The following is a 25,641-nucleotide window of genomic DNA, read 5'->3' on the forward strand; positions in this document are numbered from 1 at the left end:
TTGGGGAAATGCCTCCACGAAATCCAGCTGTAAGGCATTTTCTCAATTAGTGATCAAGGGGGGAGGTTCCCTTGTGGGTGGTGCCATCTCTGGGCTGGTAGTCTTGGTTCTATAAGAGAGCAGGCTGAGCAAGTCAGGGGAAGCAAGCCAGTAAAGAACATCCCTCCATGGCCTCTGCATCAGCTCTTGCTTCCTGACCTGCTTGAGTTCCAGTCCTGACTTCCTTTGGTGATGAACAGCAGTATGGAAGTGTAAGCTGAATAAACCCTTTCTTCCCCAACTTATTTCCTGGTCATGATGTTTGTGCAGGAATAGAAACCCTGACTAAGACACCTTCCCTAAGAGATGCCAATAATGAGCTCTTATTTATAGGTAAATGGAGAGTGTCTTTCATGCAGCTAAGGTTACCCTCAAATTTGTTCCGCAGTCAAGGATGGTTTTGAACTCCTGGCCTTCCTCATCCCATCTCCTAATTTGCTGGGATTACAAATGTGCACTGTGCCCAGCTATGGGGTATATTCCTTGCCCTTATCTCTCTACTCCTCTTGCTAATGGTGCAAGATAACAACCTAAAATAACCATTTTAAAAAGATGATTAAACTATCTCTAAAGATGATGAATTAATCCCCTATAGCAAAATTTTAAAAGTAGGAAAAGTTTTCTTCAAAAGCAGACTTCAAATTACTGAGAACAGAAAAATGAGGGATTTCTTTTTCTAGCCCATTTGTAGGTACTCCTTACCATCTTCATTCAAAAAGAGTTTGTTGAATCTTAATCCACTTGGCTCCTTCCCAACATAGCGATGCACATACTCAGTTCCCAGGTCATTAACAGCAATTGCATATTTCAGGGGTTTTACACAGGACTGAAGACAAAAAGGAACTTTGGTATCTCCAATAGAATGCCTATTAAAGTAGATTTAAAAATCAATTAGTATCAAGTAGAAACTGTTACTGGCATGACTTGACTTGTTCTTTTGTATATTTATTTATTTATTTTTAATTTAAATTACTTTATTGTATTTCCTATGATAACAAAGATTTATTTGATAAGATCATATTTGTGATTCTTTTCTTTTTTCTTTTTCCTCATTTCCCCTCTGAAACTGCCCCCCCCCCCTTCACTAACCCACCCACTCTTGCTTCCCGGTCCTGACATTCCCCTACACTGGGGCATTGAGCCTTCACAAGACCAAGGGCCTCTCCTCTCACTGATGACTGATTAGGCCATCCTCTGCTACATATGCGGCTAAAACCTTAAGTCCCTCCTTGTGTACTCTTTGGTTGATGGTTTAGTCCCTGAGAGCTCTGGGGTTACTGGTTGGTTCATATTGTTGTTTCTCCTATGGGGTTGCTAACCCCTTCAGCTCTTTGGGTACTTTGGTATTATTAATTCTAATTTATAAATATTTTCCCATAATTCAACCATAAATGTTTACTTCAGCATTAGAGGTATGACTTGCTAGATGATGCTGTAGACCCTGGAACCTACATGCTAGAGAGAGAATAGACTCCTACAGGTTATCCTTTGATCTCAACAAGCACACATGTAAACATAAAGATTATGTTTAAGAGGGACACTGCAAAAAAAAAAGATGGCAAAAGCTTAAAGTACTCAACAGAGTAACAGTTTTATTAGATGTTAAATGATTTTTCTTACTTCTACTTCAGAGTAAACTAGCCCTTTTAAGAATTACTCCTTAAAAATTAACATGTTTAACTATAATAAAAAACCATGCTTTTTATTATAACTTAAGAATAATTCATTAGATAATTAAAATCACAAACAGATAAAAAAGTTTTAAATTATACCTTCAAAAGAGAAGTCTAAAATTCTAAGTTTACCTGACTTGTAGTCTTAGTAAGTTTTAGGGTACTGCCAGACACAGTGGAACATGCCCGTGATCAAACAGATAGAGGCATGAAGATATAGTCTGAGGATAGCCTGGGGTACAAAGTAAGTTTTAGGCAAGCCCAGCTAAAGAAACTGGCTCAAAATTGGAAGAAAAAAAAAAAGGAATTAAATTATATCATTAATATAAATTCATCGAGCTATATATACCATGTACCAGTTGTACACATTTTTATGTTAAGCCATATTTTCATTTTAAAAAGTAACTTAAAGGAAGGATTATATTTTTAAACTATTTTTTTTCCAGTGGAAAAAACAGAAATGGCATAATTCTTCTGATATCCAAACTAGAGCTTGACAATAAACCCTTAATGTCTTAGTTTCAGCTAAATTAAAATATACTTGGCATTAACTCGTGTAGACATTTTTGCATATGTGCCGCTGCATGTGTGTGCACACCTGTGAGGAGGTCAACAACAATTTTTCTTCCTCCGTTCTCCAGTTTATGTTGTCCAGGCAGGGTACCTGCTGAACACGGAGCTTGTCTATTCCCCAGTTTTGTTAGCCAGCTTTCAGAGAGAGAACCTCTGCCTTCCTCCCAACTGCCAGAATTATAGGAAGCCACTATATTTGTCTAAGATTCTGTGCCAGAGATTCCAAGTCCAGGCTCCACATTTGTAAACCAAGCACTTTATCCACTAAGCCATCTTTCCCTAAGCCCAAAAGTACCATTCTTGAAAATAACATTTTCACAGTTTAGCACTTTTCCAAAGGCATTTCTTAATTTAGATTAAAAAAAAAATTTTCAAATCATCTCTTTATAGTTTTCCCTCATTATAAAACTTTTTGATAATTATGTAAGAATCCTCATTTGTCAGCAGCTTACTTAAAATACAACCACTTCTCAAATATGGTTTTCATGCATTTATAAAAGACTGTTTGCCAACTGACTTTTACTTTGAGAATCTTTGATGGATAACGTGATAGATTATACTACATAAGTTCAAGGCCAGCCTCAGTTGCACAGTGAGTTCAAGGGCCAGACTAGGTTTTAAAAAGTCTCAAAATAAAAATTATCTTCCTTTCTACCTCATTTAACAAAATTCAAGACTTAAAGCTGCTCTTCATAGACTATAAAATAAACTTACCTTTGCCCATCTACAGTACAGACAGATACACCCCACAAATCAGGACTGAATTTGGCCAGCTGAGGAATATAATCAGCAACCTATCCAAAATATTAAAAGTCGTTAAGAGATACAATATAGGTAGTGCGTTTGCTCTCCCCAGTCACTAGAGTTTTAGTGTACTCAGGAGCTGATTCAGCCTGTCTTAATGAAGCTTGTAAAAACTAAGAACACTGATCTATGAACTTCAATATTTGTATGACATTAGGTGACTTTTCTACCATTCTGATTTCTAATGCAAACTTACTTCTTAAAAACACAGAGAATTAAAAACAAGAACTTAAGAAAAATAAATGCTTGCAACTCGCCTTATAAACTGAGGTTATATAAAATAGTTTCTACACTACTGGGAGTACCTGGTTGAGAATATGAATGAAGGCAGTGCCTAAAGCTGCTGCTGCTGTTGGGGTGGGTGAGAGTGCTACAGGTTCTTCTGTAGCCCAGGCTGAGAGGCTGGTCTCAAACTTGCTTACATAGTGGAGGCTCCTGATCCTCCTTTCCGTCAATCCTACATGATGCTGGGGTTACAGGTAGGCACAACCATGCTTGGCTTTCCCTATATAATTTTTAAAAACTAGAAATACTTAACTTAATACTAATGGGTATCATATCTGCAAAAATGTCAAATAAAGACATTTTTACTAATTTGAAAATATGAAGCCACTTCAGTCATTTCCAAATTTAAAAACAAAAAATTTAGCTACGAATGGTGGCACATGCCTTTAACCCTAGCCCTGAAGAGGCAAAGGTAGAGCTCTGTTGAGTATTAGGCCATTCTGGTCTACAAAGCAAGTTCCAGGACAGCCAGGGCTGTTACAGAGAAACTCTACTTCAAATATCCAACCCCCACCCCCACCTCCAAAACTTTAAACTTGGTTTCATTCTAGGCAAAATAACAGAGGATTAAATACTATAATGACTTAAAAGCACTACATCTAGCGGCTTGCTTCACTGAGTTTCTTAATTTGGAAACAAAACGTCCAGGTTTATTTTCTTTCTGTGAAATGTTTATATTAGGAAAATATATGTATTCAAGCCTTACCTTCCCTCCAGACTGCTTTTTAGCACTTTCATATAACTCATCGATGTGTGAGGTAAAAGACATAAAATCAGGAATGACAAACTTTCTTCTAAATGCTTGTGTCAACAAAACAATGTTGCTTTGAACACACCTGTGGAATGTGATGGAAAAACAGTATGTACCTTTCGGTTATGGGCATCTACTTAACAGGAGAATATTAATCAGTATTGTTAAGCCATATAACTATACAAGTCAAACTTAAAACATATTCTTCCCATATTTTCTTTCCTTCTAGCTTATCCTGAACAGATCAGAAATAAACAAAACTGCCTAAAATTTTGTCAGATTCTAAAATGGTTATGAACCCTTTGAGGTTTAAGTACTAGAAAAAGTTTTGCATCCTACTAGAATTAATAAATACTCAACATGAGATCTGGTTAACAAAACCCAGCCTTTAAAACACCACAAATGAGATTATGTGTATTTTTCAATTTTAAGTAACCTCTAACATATCCTTCTTAGCTCCTGTATAACTGGTTAGTATTTCACAAAAATTTAAATAACAATATTTTAATGTGTTTTTCCTGAATAACACTTTGAAAGCTTTGTAATAAGATAAGAACAATTTGGTTTGGTCAAAGTCATCAATTTTGTTTTCTGAGCTAAAAAACTGTCTTGAGACTTTTGAGTACCAGTAATTTAGTCACAGAGTATTTAACTTACAAAAGACAAATTATTACACGTTAATGTCAATCTGCAACACCAAATACAGTAATATTTTAAGGCAAGCCCCATAATAAGATTTAAAAAGAAATGTTGAAGTCAGACCATTGCTATGAGAAGTTACTTATGTAACTATATTCCTCACAGATAAATGATGACACTATATTAGCATGTTTTGAGGAAAAAGAATAACAATGGGCACTATTAATGATCTTACTTAACCTTAAAAAAATACCAATACTTTCTGAAGAATTTCTTCACTTCAGTCAAGCAAATGAAATTAAGAGGCTGGGTAATGCACTAATAAAACTATCATTGATTAAATATTTAATTCTTAAATATCTCAAACAACTTCTAAAATTCAATTTTCAAAAATCAAAGTTGCAAGGAAAATATAACTAGCATACTTTTCTCAAATAAGAAAGCTTAAAGTAATTCCTAAAATGTACTACTTATTTTAAAATCAAATATATTTCATTTTTAAGAAGTTACAAATAAAACATGAGAAATATCAAGCAAATTTAAATTACCAACTCCCCCAAACTCCAACACACATTAATATTTTAAATGTTTAAAACTATTCAGGAGGCTGGAGAGATGCCTCAGTGGTTAAGAGCACTGACTGCTCTTCCAGAGGACTTTGGTTCAATTCCCAGCACCCACACAATGGCTCACAGCTGTCTGGTACACCAATTCCAGGAGATATGATGCCCTCTACTGGCCTCTACAGGCATTGCATGCATATGGTGCTCAGACATAATGCAGGCAAAACAGCATACACATAAATCACAAAATAAAATAAGCAAAACTAATCAGGACTTTTAAAGAGGATTTATAGTCAACAGAACAGTACACAGAACTTTGGGTATAGTGTTTGTTTGTTCTAACATATTAGTAAAAACCATGTGGAAATAGCCTTAAATGGTTAAGTTACCATGATAAAGACAATTTCAGCCTTCAGAAGAATCCAACTACACATAATGACGGATGTTCAAATAGTAAAGATTTTTGTGGAAATTATTTTAATATAGATGTCATCAATGTACTAGAAAATAGAAGTTATTTAAAATTAATTCTGAGGAAAAATACTTTTCCCTTTCCACAAGTAAATGTTTCTGTGCTTTGTTCACCATAATTTTCTTGACAAAGGTCTTACAAATACAATGTATATTAATGTATTAGAAAATCTTTCTCACATAATTTTTCATTAGTAATATTTAAGGTTTTAGAAAACCAAATAATTACAAATGCAAACCATTTGCTGCCTCTAAATAAACAATTCTTAATATGGTCACACAGAAAAACAGTTCTTATATTTCTATAGTTTAACAATGAATGAACAAGTGAATAAAGAATTTGCTGTTAGCACAAATATTTTCTTCCTCTTATAACTTTAATGAATAGTAATATAAAAATATTGACTATATAGATAGGCACAGGGAGTTCTCCAACTTTCAAATGATATAATTCATTTATCCATGCTTTAAATACATACGATACTACTGGTTTCTCAAACTGAATTATCTATCTTTATAATCACTTCTCTAAAAAAAAAAAAAAAAAAAAAAAAAAAAAAAAAAAAAAAAGGAATTCCATGTTTTAAAATGCCATTCCAGCAGCATGGGATGATATTGTTTATTTTTGGCAACCTCAATGAGGTAACTTCTTATACTTGAAATCAGAAGGAATCTCTCTGGAGTCATCACCTGTCAAAATGACCTGGAAAAGGTCCTAGTAAGAGGTTCTGAGTTACCTCATTCTAGAAATGAAAAGGAATCACCCTTTGTCTATGACCTGCTACAAAGACTACTGTGTTTCCATGTTAAGTCAGAGACTGCCTACATTATAATCATAGTTTTTTAAAACTCAAGCTTGTGTCAAAGTTATGGTAATTACCATAGATTAATTCAATTACAGTTTTATGATAATGGTTCCTTGAGTTCATAATTGAGAGAGAATATTTAAATTGCTTTTAATTTCATAATGGAACAATGTTCATAAAGCACATTTTAGAACAGGTTTAAATGTGGAAATTAGTGATTCCCTTAAAAATTATAAAGCTAGTTCTCTATACATATTATTTACAACCCAACCTACCATCAATTAACTATACTCACAGACAAACTAAAATAACTTCCCAGAAGGCACCATAATCAAGAAAGAGTATGTTGGACAAATAGTTCCTAAGACAAATCTTTACTACAAAGCAAGAATAATCTAGAGATGAATTTATTCCCTTCATAAAATAAACAGATCAACAGACTTAAATTCCTAATACCAATTGCAAAGTAAGCTTAACAGCTATACTTTAAAATTGGCTGCATGAAGAGAACCAAGAGCATGGTTCAAAATTAGCAGATATCTCACAAGCAGGACAAAAACTTCAGAGAACCTTATTTAAATACTCATCCCTGCTAGGGACTCCAGGATATTCCCAGGAGAGATCTAGAACAAATCATTCAATACACCAAAGAAAAGGTAATTAAACACACACACACACACACACACACACACACACACACATACACACTTAAAATTAAATATAGAAATTTCTTAGATGCACCTCAACTGAAGCCTGTGGTTCAGGAAAAACAAAACCTACTGCCTTATAGTCATTCATAATTTTATGGTGCTTTCTATGAACTAATAAATTAAAACATTATTTGACTCTTTAGGGTCAATTACAAACATGTTGACTAAAGCTTAAAGTAAACTGATACAAACACAGTAATGAAGATATTCAAATTCGGCAATGTCAAAATGTTCTCAGCCAACCAAATCTCAAAGTTGTCTAAAGTTCTCACTATTTACAAAAAAAAAAAAGAAAGGAAGGAAGGAAGGAAGAAAGAAAGAGAGACAGACAGAAAAAGAAAAGAAAAGAGACCCCAAAACATTCATTAAAACACTAGAAAAGGAGAATCAGGTGATGCAACTATGTAAATACAAGGACTGCAGAACTGTCTGAAGTCCTCTCATAATCAGCATGTAAACACACCGGATGGAAATAAAGCATAGACTGAACTGAAAAAGTCAGCAAATCATGAAGACAGAATAGAGCAGCCAAACAATATAATCTCTAGGCACAAAACAACATTTATGGCTAACTTTCATTACAACTAATTTAAACCCAGGACATAATAGAATCTTAATATATACCATCACTGGTCTTCAAAGAAATAATATTTACAAATCTCTTTCTCAGTTACACTATAACACTGGTCTTTAAAAGATAAAATTGTGTTTTGAAAGCAAAATCACCATACAGCATAGCAAATCACCATTAAAGGTTTGGCAGAAATTTTTACTTTTTAAAAAGATCTTTGTCTAGCATGACACCATCTGACGTTGTCTGAAGCGTTAATCTTAACATATCCATACACTCTTTCAACCTGGGATCAGATGTTCGCAATCCTGTAGATTTGAGTGCCTGTTTTTAAAAAAATAAGAGTTTGTAAATATATAGCGCAGATATTGTATATGCTTATTCCAACTATAAGTTTTATTCCTGAATATAAAAGTTTCTACCCAATACTTGGTCATGTATGTAGTATTTGTATCACTATTATCCACTTTCTGGACAAGTTTCTCATTGTTTCCTTTTCTTTCATTACCTTGGAGTGAGCATAATAAAAATTTGAAAACAAGAGAAACACTGTCAGTCACTACAAGCCAGTGAACTTTAAGACTATAGTTCAGTAATACTATAGAATGGACTTAGTATTACTTCCTTGAAAGTTGAGAGAAAAATATAAAAACTTACTGTAATAAACTTGTGAACAGGTATCTTTTCTTGTCCTTCTGCAATTGTATAGAACAGCAAATCTTCCAAGCTAGGTAACAGACCCTGTTTTATTTTACTAAAGGAGGAGAAAAAATAGTACAAAATTAATCCTTGTGTGAATATTCCTATCAAGCCCACTATTAAATGACCACTGTACCAGATGCATAATTCATAAACATTGCTTCACCAAAATCAGATCAGTACCATTAGAAACCACACTGGAAAAGTTAAAAAATATTAAGTAGTTTTCAATGTCAGGTCGTTTTTATTTTCATACATATATGTAATTTTACATCTAGGATCTACTTAGAAAAATATAGTATGTCTCCTTCTCAAGTCTGGCTTATTTCACTTAACAACATGATCTCCAGTTACATGCACTTTCCTTTAAATGCCTGTAAATGATTTCACTGTATTTTACAGCTCAATAAAATTCCACATATATACACACAACATTCTTTTTATCTATCTACCTAATGGACACATATATATACTTCCTAGTTATTGTGACTATTAAAGCAATAGAATGTGTGTGCATGCCAGGAATGGTGGATTTCTGAGTTCGAGGCCAGCCTGGTCTACAAAGTGAGTTCCAGGACAGCCAGGGCTACACAGAGAAACCCTGTCTTGAAAAACAAAAACAAAACAAAAAAAAAAAAAAAAAAAAAAAAAAGAGAGAGAGAGAAAATGTGTGTGCAAGTATATCTATGGTTCGTTGACCTGGAGCCCTAAACAGAGGAATGACAGTTCTTGCTAGTTTCAGTCTTGAGGAGTTGCCATACTGATTTCCATAGAGCATACACAAGTTTCCATTCCCACCATCAATGAGAAGTTCCTTTCCCCCACATTCCTAGTTGTGTATGTGGTTTCTTTTTTTGATGATAGCTATTCTAACGGAGAATGAATCACAGCAGTATTTGGATTTTGTATTTCTCTATTAGTTAAAAATGGTAAACGTTTTTACAAGTACTTATTAGTATTCTATATTTCTTGTGAGATTGTCTATTCAGTCACTGTCATTTGCTGATTAGATAGTTAGGATTTTAGTATATAAGTCCTGCGATTCTTCGTATAGCTTAGGTATTAGTATGCTACCTGATGCCTAGTTGGTAAGGTTTCTCTTTCTATTATGTAGGCTATCTCTTGACTCTGCTATTTTCCTTTTGTTCTGCAAAAACATATTTTCACCCAACTGCATTTTCAATTCTTCAGAAAGCACTTGGCCATGCTCATGCTTGTTCTCCACGAGCAGTTTCCAAGTTTTAGGTTTTAAGTCTTTGATCACTTTGAATTAAAGTTTGTGCAGAGTAAGAGATATCATGATTCTATACATAGAATACAGTTTCCCAGTTTCATTTTTAAAGGTCAAAGTTGTCAGGTTTTGAATTTTTGATTTCCAACAGACAGCTAATGCTTTCCCTATCTGCTAGAGTTAGTAGCTTTCCTACCAAGCATATTTCATTTCAGTTTAATAACTCATTACTAATTAGAGTTTGGGAGATGTTCAGGTAGGAGTCAACACGATGTATCTCTATAAAATATTCAAATACTGATCCTAATGGTAAAATCTGGTATATACATATACAAGTTCTTGAACCCTGACTATTAATACTAACTATATATTCTATAGGCTACTTAATAAAACTTCCTATAATTCAGAGAAAGGAGGATATAGTGTCTACCTCAGAAAGCTGTCCTAAAGACAGCTAACTCTATACACCCAACACTTTAGAACACTCCTGATAGAATGTAAGTAAGCAGTGCTCCATGTACAGTAAGTGTAGTTGTTCTTTTCTTCTCCTCTGTATGCAAGTGCCTGGAAAGGCCAGAAGAGAGCATCAGATGTCAGAGATCTGGAGTTACACAAGTTGTGAGCTTCTTAACTTAGGTGCTGTGAACAAACTCTCTTAACCACTGGGTCATTTCTCCAGATCTCTTTTAGCTGTTACTTCTTAAGCAATGTGTGCTTGTATAAAGAAAAACAAAACAAACAAACAAAAAAATTCACAGATCACAGAGTATTGGAAGAAAAATTTACCAGAAACACTTAATAACTAATATAACAAAAAAATGTTAAGATTAACCAAACTTCTAAACAGTCTTTAAGTAAACAAATTATCACACACCAATTTAATGTCTTTGGGGGAAGAGATCTCAGAAACTACAAACATACTCCACTATTCCAATTGTCAATCACTGACATAAATATTATAATGACAAGAATCACGGGTCTCAGTAAGGCATAAGTAACAAATGCGACTCCAGTCCTGGGAGGTTCACACAGGAGCATCACCCCAAGTTCAAAGCCAGCCTGAGTTACAATTGAGACCCTGTTTCAAAATGGAAAAGAATCACAGGTCTAAGGCAAACGAATCACCCTGCCTGCCTATCACAACTCATAGAAATATACAGAGGACACATACGTGTCTCTGTGTGTGTGTATTTATTTATTTCAGAAAAGCAAAAAATGAAGAATTCTCATTCTTAAATATCATCTATTCTGGACTAGTCAGAATAGCAACTTCTTTCACGGGTGAATTATGTATATTATTCTTGTTTAAAAAACAACAAATGGATCATGTCTGTTGATAATTGTTTCTGTACTATTGAAAAGACCTTTTTTGATGTCTAAATACATACACACATACACACCTGTTATAAAAGGCAGTAAAATAGCTAATTCATAAGCATGTACATTTATACATAAAACAAAATTTCTCCTAAAAGAAATATTAATATTGCATTAATATCATTTATATGTTTTCAAAACACTGTTATACCAACCTTTAAGGTTTTTAGAAATTTTTTTTTTAATAAATACAAGTAGGCGTGGCACATGAGGGGTCTGAAACAACTTTCAGGAGTCAGTTCTCTCCCTTCATGTGGGTGCCAATGACTCTACTCAGGTGTCTGGGCTTTGGTGGCAGGTGCTTTTACCAGTTAAGCCATCACCTCACCTCACTGGCCCCAATTTAAAAAAACAAAAATACCAAACAGGAAAAAAAAAACAAAACACCCTAAAAGAACACTTAACAACACTAGTATGTTTTAAAAATTAACCTTTATAAAAATCTAATGACATATCCTGACATAACTTTGACCTTAGACAACTTTAAAAAAGAAACCTGCAATAATTAACTGAAAATTACTTACATACTCTGCTAAGTGTTTTATAAACATTCTAATTTAATCCATTCTAATTTAATGATCTGGTGACAGAAATATGCCATAATTTCTGGTACTAAAGAAATTTACTTGCTGACACTATCTTGTCTCCACAGATGGAGAAAGAAACTAAGCTCGAAGAGGTTAAGAGCCGTCCCAAGGCTGCACAACAGCAGAAATGAACGTCTATTTGCTGAATGTGAAATCTGCACCACTAGTCCTCTGACTTACTGCCTAGTTACTCTTCTTACAAGGCACAATCATGTTTTCTAGGTTTTATCCTGATCTAACAGCCTTAAACAAGAGTCCAATAATACTGATGACCCAATATTTAAAGAAAAATTGAACCAGCTGTCAAAATCAGTGAGTAATAACATACCAATTATTTACAGAAAGTGGTTTGTCAGATAAAACTTTAGATAATGATAGTTTATCACTTTAAAAACTGCAGAATAAGCTTTCTACACATTTATCACATTGGTAAATGGTATTTACTTTGCCTAAAAGCTATGTAAATAACATGAATTATACACTTCTTTCACTTATGGTACATAGTAAAAAAAATTTAAATGGCCCTTTATTACCATAGTTAGCAAAGTGAGTAAATATTTTCCTTGCTTAAAAGAATAGAAATTAATTTGTGTCCGTAAGAGGAAAAATTTAAGTCATGTCTAAGATACATGATCATAAAATTGTCAAGACTGGTATGGAAGCTCCTATCTGTAAACCCTGTTCTCAGGAGGCCAGAGGAATCAGGATTCTAAGTTCAAGGCCATTCAAGGCCACCCAAGGCTACAAGGGAAAGTCTCTGTCAAAAACCAAAAAGCAAAAGATCTACCCATATAAGTTATGATAGCTTGAACCAAACACAAATATTTTCCCTAAACTTTCAATAAAGCAGAAATCACACCAAAGTCTTTCTTACCTTGTTCTGTTCTCTTCTTCCCTAAAGACAGACCTCATGTTGTCATAAGCATGTATCTTGTTATTAGAATTCAAAAGCTAAAAGCTCTTTTTAGAAACTAAATGTTAGATGACTTTTTTTTTCCTGCCTTATCACAGCTATAGCTGTTAACACAAATCTAGATCACCTGGGAAGAGGGACCCCCAAAGATCATTTCATATTCTTCTGTTGTCATTTAGGACATTGTCTTAGTTTCTAGTGAAGGTAGGAGGTCCCAGCCCAGAAAGGCCTATACATTCTATGGATAGGACATGCATTTTCTCAGAAATGGACCTAAGTAATCCTGTAGGGTTTCTCTGTTGTTTCTGCAAAATCTCTGGCCTTAATCTACAAGATCAAATAAACCCCTTTTATTTTCTCCCCAATTTAGTTTTGGCTATGGTACTGTGCGGGCTAGTTATATGTCAACTTGACATAAGCTATAGTCATCTGGGAAGCAGAAACCTCAATTGAGAAAATGTCCCCAGCAGATTGGCTGGGGGCAAGCCTATGATAGAATTTCTTGATTAATGATTGATGTGGGAGGGCCTAGACCACCTTAGGTAGTACTACCCCTAGGCATGTGGTCTTGGAAGCTCTCAGAAAGCAGGCTGAGCAAGCCATGAGGAGCAGTCCAGTAAGCATCACTCCTCCATGGCCCCTGATCAATTCCTGCCCTAACTTCCCATGATGATGAATTGTGATATGGAAGCATAGGCAAAATAAACCCTTTCCTCTCATGTTGCTCTTCATCATGGCATTTTATCACAACAGAAACCTAACCAAAGAAATATGTTTATCACAGTAACAGAAACCAAACGAAGAATTGTTAAAACAATCTTTTACAAAGCAAGGGAATTATTTATTATGTTAAACAAAGGCCAGTGTCTCACTGCAACCACTTTGGCACCAACACAGCTGACTTATTCAGAACTAAATTATAGGGATTAGTTAATAAAAATCAGACTTCAGGTATACATAAGGGAAAACCAAATTGCTCTAAAAATATAACGAGCAGTCCTTTTCAGGCTAGAACTCTTGTCAAAGTATTTAAATAGAGGTAACAAAAAACCTTTACAAAAAGTAATAGAAGTGGGGTAAAAACAGAGACTGGAGAGATGAACTTCTAAACTCTCCCAAACCTAAACCTAAAAAAGGTTCATAGCACGCGTGCTGCTAGGTAACTTATTCTTCTGGGGTATTTTATGAAATACACAGAGTAAGGCAGAATTAAATGATCTGTGATCTCATTTCTCATTCTAACTGTTAATGAGTTGATAAAATAATGTCATAAATTCTAATAAAACTATAATTTTACTCAGTATTTACATATCCTTATTTTACAAGTACATTCTTAACATAAAAACTGTGAGTGGCACTTAAATGTTTCTGACTAAAACTGGCTAAAAAGGTAAACTTCAAGCTATATTTTGTTATAATTTAAAACTTGGGTATAGAAGGTTAACAGTCAAAGAGGATTATCAAATGAAGAAAGAGGGTTAAGTTAATATATCCCAAGAAAACCTGTTTTAACAAGAAGCAGAATCAGAATACCAGAGAATCCTTTACACTGAAATACACTTTAGTGCAGAGATAAGCAAACTGCACTTGTGTACAAGGGTGTGTGTGTGTGTGTGTGTGTGTGTGTGTGAGAGAGAGAGAGAGAGAGAGAGAGAGAGAGAGAAAGAGAAAGAGAGAGAGAGAGAAAGAGAGAGAGAGAAGAGAGAGAGAGAAGAGAGAGACAGACAGACACTAGCTTAATGGCTGGGCGTTTCTAATCCTTCTCCCTGCTAGCAAACACTCCCTTGCGGTACTCCTGAGTTAACATCATTTAAAAGTCTATTTCATCTGATTCCCCAAACACAAATTCTCACATGTCTGTGGGCCTTTAGGTCTGGCCCTTCTTCCCCATCATGAAGATCTCTGCTTCCTTCCTCTCTCCCAGTTACTAGCCCACAGCAATCTCAAAGCCCTGCTTTAGTCTACCTCCCCAACCATTGACCACTGGCTCTTAATTGATCAATTAAAAACCAATTGGGAACAAGGACCTTCAGTATTTTGGACACTCAGATTCCTGCTTTTGAGGGCTGGATTATTCAGAGCATTAGAACCAATCCCCAGCAGTCACAGTCACACACTCCCTTCTATAAACGAAGTTCACAGCACTGGCAAACAGAAGCACTCTTCATTTACCCACTATTGACGGCCATTTTGTTCCTTTGTACCACAGCGGAGCTGAGAAGTTCTAAGAACCAGAGAATCCCAGAAAACTGTGACCCACAGTATCTTTCCTTTAACAGGAAAAGTTTATCAGAACTTGTGTTAAAGTGTCACTCTACTAGAGTATAGAAACTTCATTAAATAGCAAAAAGTGTAATGAAAAATATTTAAAACTTTACTGTTTTAATATTTTCTGTAATATTTAATATTACAGAATTCTCTTGGTACAACAATACTTGTTATTCTTGTACAGCCAGATAGAAGAGGTTATCAAATTTTGACTGATAAGCGTCTTCCATTTTTAAAGATGTTTCCACTCAGAAGGGAAATCCTGCTTAGAAGCAACTATTAAGAGGTGGGAACACATGTACTTTCTCCTAATGCTGCCATTTTTGCTGTCCTTTTATTTTATTTTAGGCTTTCTTTAAATTTTAAGATCATATAGTTCATAGAAAAAGTTGTACCGTAACAACATTAGTACTCCACTTCCTCAATACTGAAGAAGTGGCTGATTTACTTAGCTATGCCATTGGTGCTGAACAAGGGAACTCCTTACAACTAACTGTAGCTTAGCACAAGAGTAAGCTCTTCCCTTTCTATAAATGAAGTATTTTGTTCCAATATGTAAGACACTACACTAAAAATATTAAGGAATAAATCTTTCTATATTTTAGTTTGTTTTTTAGCCCATATTCCTAAAAATGAGTAACTTATATGAGTTCATTGTAAGTTAAAAAATATCCTCCAAAATCTGTACTACTTCAATAACTTCTACAAAGACTCAAGGAATTGCCTGTCAAACTATCAAGACAAGTTTAAAATCTTTAAAACTGCACTAGAAATGAGTAGATGAAAATACATTCCTCCTAAAAATTATTAAATTGGTATCCATTATACCAAAACAACAAGCTCTATGCTTTGAAAGTAGTATTTTCATGTGAACATTTCTTTAGAAATCAGTAAAGAATACTGAATGCCACATACCAAACAGAGAATGGAGACCTCACAGAGGAGACCATTTACTCCTACTTTCTCTTAGTCAGAAAAATATCAAGTTCAGACATCATTTCTATGTACTATTTCATAGCCAATCAATTTATAATGGAATAATCTAGGGTAAAACCGGAGTAAATGTTTCTATGTGCAACTGTGTGCAATACTGACAATAATAATAATCACAAATTTCAGAAATGTGACTTGCTCCCTCAGCTTTAAGATTCCTCTTACTAGATGAAAATATCCACATAGCTATAAAATATACCTTTGATTTATATAGGATTTGATATTGCTGAGCTATTTAAAGAATGTTTGTTCACCTTAATATTACAAGAATATAATAGTTTTTTTTTTTAAATCAATTTCAAATGTCTTAAAAACTGAAGAAACCCAAGTTCTTCACAAACCTGTTCTTTCAGGTAACATTGTTTTCAGAGAAAAACAATGCCCTTCCTCTTTTTTGGCTTTTTTTATAACAAAAAATAAAATTGTGGGCTAAGATGGCTCAGTGGTAAAGAGCACTTGTTGCTTTTACAGGAACCAGGTTCAATTCCTAACACCCACTGGGTAGCTTATAACCGATCCAAAGCCCTCTTCTGACTTGTGAGGGCAGCAGGCATGCATGTACTGTACATACGCATTCATGCAGGCAGAACACATTAAAAGAAATGTTTTTAAAGGTGAAATTCCATTTGGTAGCTCCCTAAAGTTTGTAGATGGCAAATTTCTAAGTAAGCAAGAAGCTAAAATTTCAGGACTCAAATGTCTGTGTCCTGTGAACTTTATGTACGTGTATTATATTAATACTATTAAGTTAATTACAAATCATATTCATGTTTATCAATGACTTCTAGATGCATGGTTTAATGTAGATATTAGGCTTCAAAATATGACATTTAGTCATTTTTTATAGTCATAGTCTTCACTTCCCTTTAAAAGTACAGTGTTGAAAGGTAGTTCAGTAGTATAACGTGCAAGTATGTGAAAGATCTAGGCTTAATCCTCTGCATTGTAAAAAAGCAGCAAAGTTTATTCCCAGGGAAACCACAAAACAATGACTAAGAAGCATGTACACACGTGTGCACGCGCACATATACACACACTACTAGATATTCTTTTGATCCTAACTCTAAGTAAACTGTAAGACTTTTTGAAGATTTATTATTTTAAGTATGTGTTTGTGAATTTATCTATGTGAGTATATGAGCTCATGCACGTGCAAGTGTCTGCAGAGGCCAGGAGTAGGTGTTGGGTCTCCTGGAGCTGGAGTTACAGGTCCTGGACATGACACTGGGATCTGAACTAAAAGCCTCTAGAACAGCAGTACATACTCTTAACCACTGAGTCACCTCTCCAGCCCTGAAACGGAAATGCTAACTTTTAGAAATTCAAAGAAGATGCAATTCAGAAGGATCATAGAAGTATCTGCCACCTATTTCAAAAGTTGTTATTATACACAACACCAAAGTACATTATCTATACCTGCAATTTCGTTTTCAGTACTATTTGAAGTACGGATTACTAAATCCTACTTTGAAATTCAATTCTCACAAAGGACAATGTAGGTTTTTTTTGTGCCTCACATTCCATTTATTAAAAGGAGGAACTACAAAAATTTGCCTTACCATACCATTTGAAGCTAGATGAAATCACTTTTGTGTGAACTTTATTTTTAAATTTAAATACTCTTATGTACTAAAAAGCACATTTTAAAAATGACATACTTTGTGGAGACATGCAAACATAGTTACTGCATAAGGGGCATAAAGTATTTTTTAGCAACTACCAAACTGTTCTCTAAATAGTGAACAAATTTATACTTTTATACCAGCAATGCAAGGTGTCCTAATATCTACTACTTTGGGATCATCTTACTTAAACACCTGTCAAATTGACAGAGGAAAATGGTCTCATGGCTATTTTAATGAAATATTTTCATTATTGCACCCTACAGAAGATATGTTTTGTAAAAAGTACATACAAAATAGTATTTCAACTTAATTTTTTTCCCTAATAAATAAAATGTCAAAAGTCAAAGGTAATTTAATGTACACAAATATACACACACCAGTCTTTCCTAAGCATCATTTACTAAAAGAGATTTCTGGGCTTTGCTAAAATTAAGAATGTCACACTTAACAAGAGGATATAAATCTACTTTCTTTTAAAATGTCTATTAAGCAAACATGCAAGTTAATCAAAGCTCCTAATGCCACAATATATTTGTAACTGATAATGTACAATCTAGTCTATGTTAATTTTCTAAAGTGGGTACCCTAACATTAAAATTCTAAATTCAATTTCACCATTAGGAAAAAATGAAGACTCTGGCAATGTAAATTTAAACATTGAAGTCATGTTATGAATCTAAGGACAGAGCTTGTCTTAAGAAACTAAGGTACTGTCTATACAAAGATAGAAGAACCAAAGCTAAAGGAAAGGAAGTCCTGTTAAGAAGGTAAAGTGGGAAAAGCAATAAGAATCTCAGTGAGGAAGGAAACCCCAAAATGCTCAGGAAAGCAGACAGAATGGATTTAAAATGAAAACAAAAAATAAAAAACAAGTCAAACTGTTTGGTTTTTAATGATGGAATGAATGATTACAAAATGAAGTACAAGTACTACAGAGAAAGCCTGAGCAAAGGTCACTATGCTTATCTTTAGATATTAAAATGTTACTCATATAACAGCCTTATCAGACTGAAGATCTGTGCACAATATAATGTAAGGTGATACTGCCTCCGACTTTTACAGGTTTTTGGAAAAAAGATAAGTAGACAACTTGATTGTATTTCAGCATCTATAATTTAAAATAAGGTTAATAAAAATATAAGGTCAAAACTAAGAAAAGAGAAACAAAATGAACTAATAAGAGTGCTGTGGTTAAGCTTAAGTTTGCTCTGACCTTACTTCCTAGCAAAGTTTAAAAATTAAAAATGTAAACTGCTCAAATCACATAGTGTCACGTAAGACATGTTTATTTCAAGATAAACTTTCTTTGGGAACTAAAAATAAAGATTGACACAGTCTGAAATTCAAAGATCAACACCCACAACAGATTTTTAGGGTAAAAGAACAAGTTGTTATTTAGTGAATAAAGCTATATAGTTTTCAACACATGCCCACTGTATAAAACAGCAACTCTTGATTTTCACATGGCCATTTCTTAGTAACACTATGAAGTCTGGCAGCCCTATGTGCTGCTGACTAAGGAAGGTCCATGCTCTAGAGGCTGACCATTTAGAAAGGGATAACTGGATCAAAGAGGAGCTGACCTCCTTGCCTTAGTGAGAGAAATGCACAGAAAATGAAAGCGTTCAAAAGAGGGAGACTTTACTTCTGGAAAGCACAAACAGAAACTTTCTTCCTCTCTTCATTTTACATACATTCATGGCAGTTGTGGCTTGAACCAAATCCCTGATTGAAAGCTCTCAGGACTAGCATCCTTTGTGAATTGTTTCTGAACCTGTTTAGCTGTTATCTAAATTTTGGTACACACACACACACACACACACACACACACACACACACGTCTAGTCCCTTAACTAAGGAAAATAAACTTATCTTATTGGCACCTAACACTCTCCAGGAATCTGAGCAAATCTTGGGGGAATTCCCTCCCTAAACTGGGTTCTTCAGCACGGCAAAATGAGAGGGAACAGGATGGAGCATTAGCCAAGATAGCGCTCCTAAATTATTGCTTTGAGATGATTTATTAATACCAATAGGGCGATGAAACCAGAAACTTCTGGGTAAACAAAACTTCATTTTCCTATCTGATCTTTTTCTTTTTAAAAAGGACATTAGAGTAATTGGGAAAACAAAAACAAAAACCCCCCACAGAACCAGGGTACTTTAATAGAAAGTACACTCCCATCCTGCAACCTGGATATTAACTATTAAGAGTAAACATGTGTTTGTGCGTGTGTGTACACCAAATGATGGTAAGGTGAAGGTAAGGTATTTGACTAAACAAACATAATACATCTTCTACGTTCTAAAACATTAGAGGTGCAAATGTAACCAAGTGTAGGTTTTGAAAACAAAACAAAGCCTGGAGGACGTCGCACATGCCTTTATTAATCCCAGCACTAGGGAGGCAGAGGCAGGCATATCCCTGAGTTCGAGGCCAGCCTAGTCTACAGAGTGAGTTTCAGGGCAGCCAGGGCTTCACAGAGAAATCCGTGTCTTGAAAAGCAAAACAAAACAAAAACACTAAAAGGGATTTGAGTCATCTAATCCAACACATGTAATAATGTGCCCATGATCATCAAGCTAGTTTGTGGTACAAAGCTACTATCACAGAATACCATCATTAAGTGCCTTTTTTCTTATTAAGGGTTTCTGTTGTTGTTTCGTTTTGTTTTAAATAGCATTTTCACTCTGGGAAAATAACCAGGAATGTTTTAGGAAGGTACCCACATCAATTACAGGAAACATTAAGCAGGCCTGAGATTGAAGTCATAAAATTCACACTTTCAGTTTGACTTAAGCTACTGTGCAGAACTGGAAGAGAAGTAAAATGCAAAACAGGATACACCATGTCAGTATAAAGTCAGAAAAATAGGATACAGAAAAAGCCTAAAAGTCAGTGTTTACCTAGTTGGGGAAACTATATACACAAAAGCATTCAGCAAAGAAAACTCAATTTTGCTCTTAGGCTAAATTCCCACGCTATATACACAATGAGTCAACATCCTATCACAATCAAGTCCCTAAAACTACTTAGATTTTGTGTATTTTATGTCACTTTATTTATGTGTTTTTAAAACAATTTTATTCTTTAAAAATCTGTCCACCGCACAGAAGACATCAGACAAGCCATCACTGGTCCCGATAGGAACAGGTGGTCCATGCTGCGTGCCTCGTCCTCTAGGCCACATGTCCCTATTCCGCCTAATCTCATTTCTGAAGCATTATTTCCGGTGGCCCAGATGGCTCTACGCACGCCAAAACGATCCACCTCAGGAGGATTAAGAATCCAAGGCCACATCTGGCATCCAGTGGGATGGTGGCGGAGGCTTACAGAATGGGGGAACTGCGGCCTGGCAAAAAGGTGAATCGGGAAGGTAGAAGCTCCGCTCTACGCCCGACTCCTCAATGTCACTCGGGAGAGATGGAGGTTTGCGTGGCATCACCCTCGCAGAGCCGGGGCGCTGAGCACGCGGCGCGGCCGGACAGCAGCCTCTGCCGGGCAGGGGCTTCAGCAGGCAAGACCCTCCCGGCGCTCACCCGTCATCCCGGGGCGACTCGCGCCGGCCACGGAGGGGAAGTGGGAGCAGGCGAGGGGTGCGGGCGGGGCCGGGCCTAATCACATGGCACAGCCGTCGCAGGCCGCCTGGCATCGCTTTCTTTCTCTTCCGCGGACCTCCGTTGCTATGCCGCACCGCCACCGCCCACCGCCCAGGGCCCGACCCCTCCCCTCAGCCTCACCCACGCAACTCACTTGTCGCCCGCGGCCACCATCTCCTTGCCCTCGCTGTTGCCGAACGCGTCGGTCTCCCCCGGGCTGTCCTTGGGGCCCGGGGCTGCGGGTGGCGACGCCCCTGGCTGCTGCTGCTGCTGCTGCTGCTGTGGCGGCGTACCCCCCTTCCCCAGCTCCTGTAGGATCTCCGAGGGCGAACTGGACAGGCCGCCCGCGCCGGGGCCCTTCGCGCGGCCGCCCCCGCCCCACCACGGGTGGAGTCGCGCAGCGGCCACCAGGCCAGCGGTCGGCCGGCTCCCGCCCCGGGGGCGCCGGCACAGCGTGCCGAGGGGCTGCGCGCGCCGCAGGACGGCTCCGACGGCGGCGGGCGGCCTCAGGAGCAGCTCCCGTAGCATCGCCGAGCCTCGCAGCCGCATCATGCCGCCGGCGCCCGCTCGTCAGATGAGGATGCTTGGGGCGTGGGCGGCCGCTCTACTCCCGGAACCGTGTCCCGCACGGCGAGGAGAGGACTGGAAAGAGAAAAAGTCCGCGACGGGGTGTGGCCCCAGCTCCGCCGCTCCCGCCGCCAACGCCGCCGCCCTCGCCGCCCTCGCCGCCGCCGCCGCCGCCGCCCAGCCTGCGGCCAGCCGAAGTTGCTCTGGCCGCCGCGAGCTCCGCACTGAGACTGACGCTCAGGGGAGGGCTGGAGACATACCAGGCTCACCAACCGGGGGCGGGAGGACGTTGACGGCCTGCCCCCTGCAAGCTCTTCCATTGGCTCAGTCTGCCGACCTCTCTTCTGATTGGCTAGCGAATCAGTCAAATTCGTCTCCGCGCCCGTGCGCAGTCCCGCGGGGTCCTGGAGGGCGGGGAGAAGGACGACTGACGTGTGTCAGCCCCGCCGACCGCTCTCCTCTCTTGCCTCGGGCCACCTGAGGCCAAGCTGGGCGAGGACCCGTAGCTCCGGAGTCTGGCCATTCACCAGGCAGGTGCGCTCCTGGGTAGCACGTCCTCGAGCTATTGAGGAAGCTGGAGCGCGCCTGTTCAGGCCGCCCAAGGCTGGAGGGAGGCTGGCAGTGGCAGATCGTCTGGTCCAAACCTACTGCTCGCCCCCCTCAGCTAGGGGAATGTGTCCGCCCCTCTGAAGGCATCTGTTCTGCCAAGGCCGCCCTGACTAGCTTCATCCCTCTCCCAAATGTGCTTAAAACTTTCCATGGTTGGCTACTGCCCAGAAGCGAAATGTTTTGGAAAAAATGAGCAAAATCCTTTCAGCTATGCAACTTAAGACATTTAGAACGTTTGAGCGTAGGAACAACGAAGAATAGAGAAAAAGCCAGAATAAGGGTGGATCTCTTCTATCATCTACAAGATTTCTCCAAATCTTTTGAACAGCGATTATTTTATTAGTACCAGTTGACTTGAAAGCAAAATACTGCAAATCCTTTTTCTATTTTAAAAGCCGTTTTAAAATAGAAGCATCTGAATACCATGTCTCAAAACTGTTTCAGCACAGCATCACCTCATCCATTTATCCTTTTAGATGTGTGTGCATCATATGTTTCCTGAGTCTGCACACATATTCCACTCAGGAATAAAACTGTTTTTTAAACCATTTCCTGAAACAAATAGGCTTAAATGCATAGATTCACCAAAGTTAGCAGGATATGTAATTCACCAGATTTAGTAATCCAATCAATCTGTACATGTTGAACTAGATTAGTAACCAAAGAATCTGACTGTGCCTACAGGTTTGTCATGTTCAAGTTTTTTTCTTTTCAACCTGCTCTTTAGATAAAAATAAAAAGTGTGAAGGAAATGAGCCTGTGGAGGGAAAAAAAAAGCCAGAATTTTAAATTACTTGGGTGGCTTTTATTATTGCTTAAGGTTAATTTGTCAAAAATATTAATATTAGTGAATCAAAGTTATGTATTTAGGAAAAACAATACATTCTGAGGGAGAGATAGCAAATGTTACCCTTAATAATATCTAACTTTGTCTTTCTGACTTATGGGTTGCTTTCAAACCTTAGTGTTCAGTTTCTTACAAACTAGTTATCAGTTTTTACTGCCTCTTTTCTCTTTTTTCTCAACCGCATCCAGACTACTCACCAATCCAGTCAACGTTTTCATGCCAGTTTTTCCTAGTTTCTTCCATTGCTCAATGAAATGACTTCTGATGATTAAAGGTTTAAACGCTTTCTAGTATATTTAACAATTAGGAACTTAGGATATGACTCAGTGGGTAGAAGGCCTCCCTGCTCAAGCATGAGGATCTGCAGGTCCGCCTCAGGCACTTACCTACAACCATGCCTGGAGTGGAGACAAGCTCCAAGGACTCAGAGCTAGTCACACTAGCTGAATTGGTGAATTTTAGAACCTCTGACCTCCACACAGAGGAAAGTGAGCTGCACATATGTGCATGCATGCATACAGACAGGAATAGAAAAAGATAAAAGTAAAGAAAAGACATGTATTGGTAGACTATTTTTAGAGTTTCTACTTTTCAGAATGAACTGATAAGAAAGGGCAAATGTTACTTGTAACATTTGGAAGACCTGAGTTTACCAAGGTTGAACATCTGAGGTAATAATAAAACAACTAACAAGAAAGCTACAACAAATCAAAACTATTACAAACAGAATAGAAATATGGCGGGAAACTTTGATTCTTCTAATCTTAGATATTTTTATCTTCAACAATATTTATTCATACAACTTTGGAAACTGTGTTTGCATTATATTAAAATTAACCATATCACCTGTTATCCAAACTATCAGTATCAAAATACTTTATACACATATAATAATCTAAGGAAATACCTGCAAGAAGAAATGTTCTGCGTGTTAGGCCGTCAGAGACTCTCTTGAACTTCTACTTCGCTAAGTAGGATGCAGTTCCACAGGCCTGTTGACGTAACCATCCAAGGGAGAAACTGGAATGTGTGTACTTTGCTTCTGCTCTATGCTGAAGAATGTTACTGAGCTTGCCCCTGAGCATCTGTGTTCTTCGTGGCCAGGAAACGCTAGTTAATGCCTCAAGATTGTAACATAGCCTCTCTCTATACATTACCCATCCTCCTTTTCACAAACATTGAGCTTAGTGATAGTTCTCCAAGAGGAAAGTAGAAAGTCACTCTTCTTAGAACAGTGACTCACAAACTATGGGTCATGTCCCCTTTGGGGGTTTGGGTGACCCTTTCACAGGGTCACCTAGGACCTTCAGAAAACAGATACTTACATTATGATTTATAACAGTCGCAAAATTATAGTTAAGAAGTTGCCATTAAAATAACTTTATGGTGTGTGGGGGGAGGGTCACCACAATGTGAGGAACTGTATTAAAGGGTCACAGCATTAAGGAGGGTGAGAACCATTGCCTCAGACTACAGTTGAAAAGACCTTCCTGACACTCTCTCTCTTGGTTTGTTTAAAATTCTAGTTTAAGTGTAGAAGGCTCAGGAAATCTTTAAACAGCCTTCCACTGCTACTTCCTGCTTTTACACGCCTATATAAGCCTTGTTGAAAAACCCTGCTGAACATGACTGCTTTTCCCAGTGCTGAACTTCCGTCTACATTAAGGATTGTAAACCTCTCATTTCTAAAATGTAAGTAACACTAGCCCTTATAGGGATTAAATGAACAGCAAATGCAAGCACTTAGAACAATACCAATAAAATTCTGTTAGCTCTGATTCTCCTCTGATGGGTAAATTGTTAGGTGAAGTGATGATTATGTCCAGTATTTAAAAGCTATGTTGAAAAAAACCATTTAAAGAATTAGAGCTGTCACCCAGAATGAGCTCTCTTCCTTCCTTTTAGAAAACAAATTTGAAAATATCTTAAAATAGAAAAGGAGCATGGAAAAGATTGATTCCTTTAAAAGCTGGACTCGGTTCCCAAGGTACCAGCCACTAACAAATAACCTAAAAATTAGGAAAGATTCGCTGGGGGGTGGTGGGAGATTCTACCTGTTATATATCAATATCCTAGCATCTAGCAATTACATGTTAAAATCTTCCTTCTTTAGCTTTCTCAAACATGTCATCCATATAAATGAAATTATACCTTTCTTAATTGTAAAAGCACAAAAATGATGACCTTTCATTAACTATGTGTTACATACTTGAATGGTCTGGTTGAAAATACTTTTTTTTTTTTTTTTTTTTGAGGATCCCCTGGTGGCTAGAATGGGAGTTGAACGGGGAGGGATGACATATAATTTCATTCAGAGAGCTACGGTAAATATTTCAGTTAAGTTAGTAAGTTGATATTGTTTGTACTTAGACCAGACTAAAAGCCATGGACTGTTAATTACTCCTCAAGTTTCAAAATGGTTTTCTTATTTTTCTTTGGA

At 37.1% G+C, this 25,641-nt stretch overlaps 1 protein-coding gene across 3 annotated transcripts in view; it reads right to left on the reverse strand.

The window, feature by feature from the left end:
- The window catches only part of Gls (glutaminase), a 69,655-nt gene extending 47,738 nt beyond the window's left edge, over positions 1–21,917 (reverse strand). For 2 of the 3 annotated variants that reach the window (XM_021159995.2, XM_029475950.2), the window contains exons 1-6: positions 21,333–21,916; positions 8,543–8,639; positions 8,088–8,209; positions 4,081–4,210; positions 3,000–3,079; positions 742–905 (exon numbers count right to left, since the gene is read on the reverse strand). In XM_021159995.2, the coding sequence (XP_021015654.1) occupies positions 742–905; positions 3,000–3,079; positions 4,081–4,210; positions 8,088–8,209; positions 8,543–8,639; positions 21,333–21,730 (991 nt within the window). In that variant the 5' untranslated portion in view covers positions 21,731–21,916. Of the gene's footprint in view, positions 1–741; positions 906–2,999; positions 3,080–4,080; positions 4,211–8,087; positions 8,210–8,542; positions 8,640–21,332 lie in introns of all 3 variants that reach the window. The other variant, XM_021160005.3, reaches the window with a different exon arrangement.
- Between the last annotated feature and the right edge of the window lie 3,724 nt (positions 21,918–25,641).

Source organism: Mus caroli, unplaced genomic scaffold (genome assembly GCF_978045245.1).
Source record: "Mus caroli unplaced genomic scaffold, Mus_caroli_1 scaffold_1, whole genome shotgun sequence".
Classification (NCBI taxonomy): Eukaryota; Metazoa; Chordata; class Mammalia; order Rodentia; family Muridae; genus Mus; species Mus caroli.